Raw genomic sequence first — 4,519 nt, forward strand, 5'->3', positions numbered from 1 at the left:
TTGTATATCTTGAATATGTTCGGGAATGCCCGTGAACCACAACTCTGTTTGAAAAAAAAATCTAATAAAACTTTATCTTTTTTAATGTCGACTGGGGAAGCTTGGTGTACAGGAGGGGGGTGCAGCTATTATGGGTGGGGGTTGGGGGGGCGCGCGTCATATTTTGCAGCTCTGTAGAATTTTACAAGCAACTAGCGCAAAGTTCGAAATATGCAAAAGAGCTGAGCACCAGGTTAGAGAAGCCCCCTGCCAGGGAATTGGCTGGGGAATTAGTCAGACTGTGTGTATGTGGTGGGCGAAGGGGTGGTGAGGAGCTAGGGAGATAGACTCAAATTACTGTAAACTTCAGCTAGCTGCGAGTTGACTGTCAGCTCAACATGAAACTTCGACTGGCCAAATGCTGTTACTTTGTGAACCTACGCTCCGGATGCTTTCTGGTTGCATTCTTTGACATGTGCATGCATATGGTTAATTTGTCCTATGGCAAGAGTAAGCGAATCCTCAGTATTGGGCACCTCATTAAAAGCCACCAGTTCCACAGGTTCAACAATCGAAGCCGTGGCGACCATCATATATCTGGCCCACTTTCTGGGCATTATCATGCTCTTCCTCAGCGCCGCAGTCGTAAGCCCAATTGAGAATTTAATCAATATATATATATTTCTATATATATATATATATATATATTGAAAATATATTGAATATATATATTGTTTAAATTCTCAATTATATAAATATATATATGTGTATATATTTATATTTGTGTATCGAGCTGTATTCGTATTGGATTGCAGGAAATGTCGCCGCTGTTGTTGGTTTATTTGGCAACGGACATTGCGAAATTTCTATTTCTCATCATTTCCGCCTATGTCTGGGTCCCCTGTCGACGCAATTCGATGTTCACACTTATTGTTACATGCATAAACATATGCGAGTATCTGCCGATTTGCCTATTGCCATTATTTTACCTATATCCTCTTGCAGTGCTAAGCGTTTACTTCTGGCTAGTCACCTACTCCTACTACTGGCAGTGTAGAGAGACCGTAACTGACATTTAAGAAGACGCTGCTAGGTCTAAACTTTTCTGCTGAATCTTGATCCAAATGAGTGAAATTTACGTGCGAGTGTAGAGCTTTCAAAGCTAGTGCAAAATCAAGAGCTACTTTAATATATTAAGGAACTTTAACGCTCACTTGATCATGAATTGAACTTTAAGGCTTACTTAATTGATTAAAGAGCTTTTAAGTTCCCAATCAACAGTCGACTCTATTAAAGCTTACCCAGTTCTGTCAAGCTTTCATTTTCCTTTATGTCACTATTCAAAAATTTGGCAGCCTTTTAAAGCACATGAAAGCTGCGAGCTTAGTACAATAAAAAGCTAAATAAAAATGCATTGGTTTTATTTTAGTAAACAGTTTCATATTCAGTTGCCACCAAAATTATCCAAAATGTGATCAAATTGGAAACCTAAACTGACTTCATTCTCTAAGGGCGGTTCACATCTTGGCCGAGTTTTGTGGCAGCTCTTGAAACACGTTGTCTTCGACTTCCTGAGATCCTTTGACACGACTCGACCGGGGCCATTAACGGAAATAAGCTCGACCAATTCCATTCCGTATGCGTATTGTGGCTGCAACAGCATCTCCTGATACTCCCATAGCGGGAGCTCAGCTGGTCGTCTTTAATTTGAGCTTCCCTCCTGGCCCTGTATCAGATGCTCCAAAAGGTTCACACACACAAAGTATATGTAGATATATTTGAAGCAATGCATGCTGAATTTCAAGAATGTCAGAAAGTCATCAGACATGCTAAAACAGTTAAACGAACAAATTTGGAAGAAGAATTTACAAATTTGAACAAAAACAAAATCAGTTAGGAAGCATAGTACGTCAAAACAGAGTCGAATTTGTTTCAATTTCAATTTTGAGGTAAAAACATTTAGCAATATAATAAGTTTGTACATAAATTAAAGGAAAAATGTTTAATTAAAAAATATAGAAATATTTTTAAATGATATAAAGACGGATATAGAAATTTCTCCGAACTTAAGAATTTTTCAAATAATTATTTGGCTAATTATATTTAAAAGTTTCAACAGATTTCAGGATGCAGAATCAAAAAGGAAACATTTTTATTATTTCTACGTATTCCCTTTACCTCATAAAAAGTTTTCTAGTCCAAAAGAGCTGAGGGTATCCGAATATAAACAACTAGGCATAAAAAGTAGCAAAATAAAATAAATAAAAATAAAGCAGAAACAAAATAAAAAAGAAGCAAATGATATAAAATTTGACAATTTCTTCGCAAATTTATGACACTTGTGGGAGAAATAGACTCTTATGTTAAACTTGACTGCAGATAGGAGGACATTTAAGGAGTTTATGGGCACCCACTTATACATGTGCACATTTGTGTGTGTGTGTGAGCGTGTGTGCGGGTATTTCCACATATCAAAATGGCAGGCAACTTATCCCGCTTATCAGGAGGAGGCACACCTTAACACAGACTGGAAGCGACTGGTAACGTTTACATAAATTCATAAAATTATTGCCCGTAATCAGCATTATGCATTTGTAAAAACCACAAAAGAGAAAGCGCTGGTGCGGTGGCAAGAGGCCAACGCTGTTTCGTCTGCTAGAGCTGTGGCTAAGGGTGCGGCGGGAGAGCTGCAGGCTTCATAATTACAAGAATCGTCTCAGCCCGTTCCATTTTTTTGGGTGCCGGGTTCTGGCACTGGTTCTCGCTTGATTTGCCAGCAACATTTTCTTTTTAATTATTTATATTTTGGGATTTTTAGCAGGCAGCGCACGATTCAAAGGCTTTGCAAGTTTTTCTTTACACACTCAGAGAGACAGAGATAGATAGAGAGGGAGAGAGATGTAGGGGGAAAGCGTGTGTGCGAATGTGCTGGGGGGTGTTATTTGCATACATCAGACTGTGTGATGCCCGCCTGTCGACTACCGACAATATCTTTTTATGCTCTTTTGCCATGTACACATACGTATGTGCATATAAGGCTCAAGGTACAGCCACCTCACCCCACCCCACCACATCAGCCACCCCCTCGCTCACACACCCCATCAAGCATACCCCTACGGCTGTGCCCAACCCATTGGCATGTGTTTTATTAGGCATGTTAATTAAAAGACATGAAATGAAAATAATTAAAAATATGTATAAAATATATGTGCATATAAGTATATTTACATAAATGTATATAAATAAATACTATATACAAACCTATATGTACACATGCATATACGCACATGTTCAAGCAGGCTTTATTGCTCTCCGGAACCAGTTGAGGTTTCGTTTTTCAGATCAGGTTGTTTCTAGCCTCGCTTTATTTCATACTGTGGACTGCTGAGCGGCAGGGGTTGGGGTTCAAGCAACGCTTTGATTTGCAGCTGCCTCAAGGATTAGTGACTAGACCTCAGCCTCTCAGATGCCCCACCTTCCAGGGCTCGCTCAATAGCCCGCTACACCCTTCCACTGCGGCCAACCAGTGCCGCCTTGGCGCCCCTTACGCCAAGTTTCGCTTCATGGTGGTAAAATTTTTATCGCCTTATTAACTCATTGCTGTGGTGTCAATTTACAACAATGCCAAACAACAACAGCAGCTCGCAGTAAAACAATAGCAAGTTTTGGCGTCGCCAAGCTCAGCCACCCAACCACCCAACCACCGATCCACCCAACCAGGCAATCAACCAACAAAGTGCCAGCCCCGTCCCCTGCGCTAAAGCTTGCCATTGTCTACGATTTTTGGTTGCGTAGGTGTTGAAAAAAGCAAGTTCCAGTTGGCTCCAGCCTCGCTCCTAACCCCTCGCCCCTCGCCGCGCACAAACAGCCACACTCCGAGCACCGCCTGCCCGTGGACCATCTTAAGTGTTGCTAATAACGCCTACAACTAAGTAAAACAGCTGCCGGGGGTTTTCCACATTTCACAACCAGGGGCGGGGATCGTGTGGCAGGGGCGACACTTTTAAGAAATTGCAAAGTTTTCCATCTAACAAAAGGCGAAACTCGCTGCTGGGTAAGCGTGGGGGCGCACTCCACAACAATACTTTGATGCGATTTTGCGGATATTAGGTGTTAATTTTTCAAAGTACCTCCCCTCACAGCCCCCTTGCTGTTTGGCGGCCTGTTGCCATTGCGATGGCGTCTGCTGCCTTTTGTAATTTTAACTGCTTTTGGTTAACACTTTTACGCATTGCCGACTGCCATGGGCGCCCACTTGGCACACGCTCTCGCCGTGGATGACATCGATATCACATGGCAGCAGCACTCCACTGAGTGTGCCCCCCATCGCCCATACCACCATCGCCACCACCTACTTGCCATACAGCTACAAAGGCTGCCAAGTCATCGATGGGAAAACTTTTGGCCAAGTTTTTCTTGGCTTGACTTTTTTTGCGCTTTAATTACCCCCTGGGGCTTGCATTTTGACTGGCGAGGGGGTAGGGGCTACTTTTGGGTGGTTGGCAAGAAGCATTCAGTTACTAGCCCCTAGCCTCTGGTC

General features: G+C 42.3%; 2 protein-coding genes across 3 annotated transcripts; one reads left to right on the forward strand and one right to left on the reverse strand.

The window, feature by feature from the left end:
- The first annotated feature begins 361 nt into the window (after positions 1 to 361).
- Positions 362 to 1,357, forward strand: LOC116652194 (uncharacterized). 2 transcript variants are annotated; one of them, XM_032440206.2, is made up of 4 exons: positions 362 to 489; positions 542 to 624; positions 795 to 930; positions 985 to 1,357. In XM_032440206.2, the coding sequence occupies exons 1-4, from the start codon at positions 378 to 380 to the stop codon at positions 1,056 to 1,058; spliced, it is 405 nt and encodes a 134-aa protein (XP_032296097.1). In that variant the 5' UTR covers positions 362 to 377; the 3' UTR covers positions 1,059 to 1,357. The 2 variants fall into 2 exon arrangements, with proteins under 2 accessions (XP_032296097.1, XP_032296099.1); XM_032440208.2 differs by having other exon boundaries at positions 534 to 624; positions 985 to 1,355.
- A 26-nt stretch (positions 1,358 to 1,383) lies between these two features.
- LOC116652195 (uncharacterized) lies at positions 1,384 to 1,884 on the reverse strand. The gene has a single exon (XM_032440209.2). The coding sequence runs from the start codon at positions 1,805 to 1,807 to the stop codon at positions 1,682 to 1,684; it is 126 nt and encodes a 41-aa protein (XP_032296100.1). The 5' UTR covers positions 1,808 to 1,884; the 3' UTR covers positions 1,384 to 1,681.
- Between the last annotated feature and the right edge of the window lie 2,635 nt (positions 1,885 to 4,519).

This window comes from Drosophila virilis, chromosome X, assembly GCF_030788295.1.
Source record: "Drosophila virilis strain 15010-1051.87 chromosome X, Dvir_AGI_RSII-ME, whole genome shotgun sequence".
Lineage (NCBI taxonomy): Eukaryota > Metazoa > Arthropoda > Insecta > Diptera > Drosophilidae > Drosophila > Drosophila virilis.

What these genes read in the sequence shown, in the direction of transcription:
- LOC116652194 (XM_032440206.2), top strand. Translation starts at nt 378, where the DNA reads ATGAAACTTCGACTGGCCAAATGCTGTTACTTTGTGAACCTACGCTCC. An exon ending in TCTTCCTCAGCGCCGCAGTC is followed by an intron (nt 625 to 794) that starts GTAAGCCCAATT and finishes ATTGGATTGCAG; the next exon opens with GAAATGTCGCCGCTGTTGTT. An exon ending in TGTTACATGCATAAACATAT is followed by an intron (nt 931 to 984) that starts GCGAGTATCTGC and finishes ATCCTCTTGCAG; the next exon opens with TGCTAAGCGTTTACTTCTGG.
- LOC116652195 (XM_032440209.2), bottom strand. Translation starts at nt 1,807, where the DNA reads ATGTCTGATGACTTTCTGACATTCTTGAAATTCAGCATGCATTGCTTC.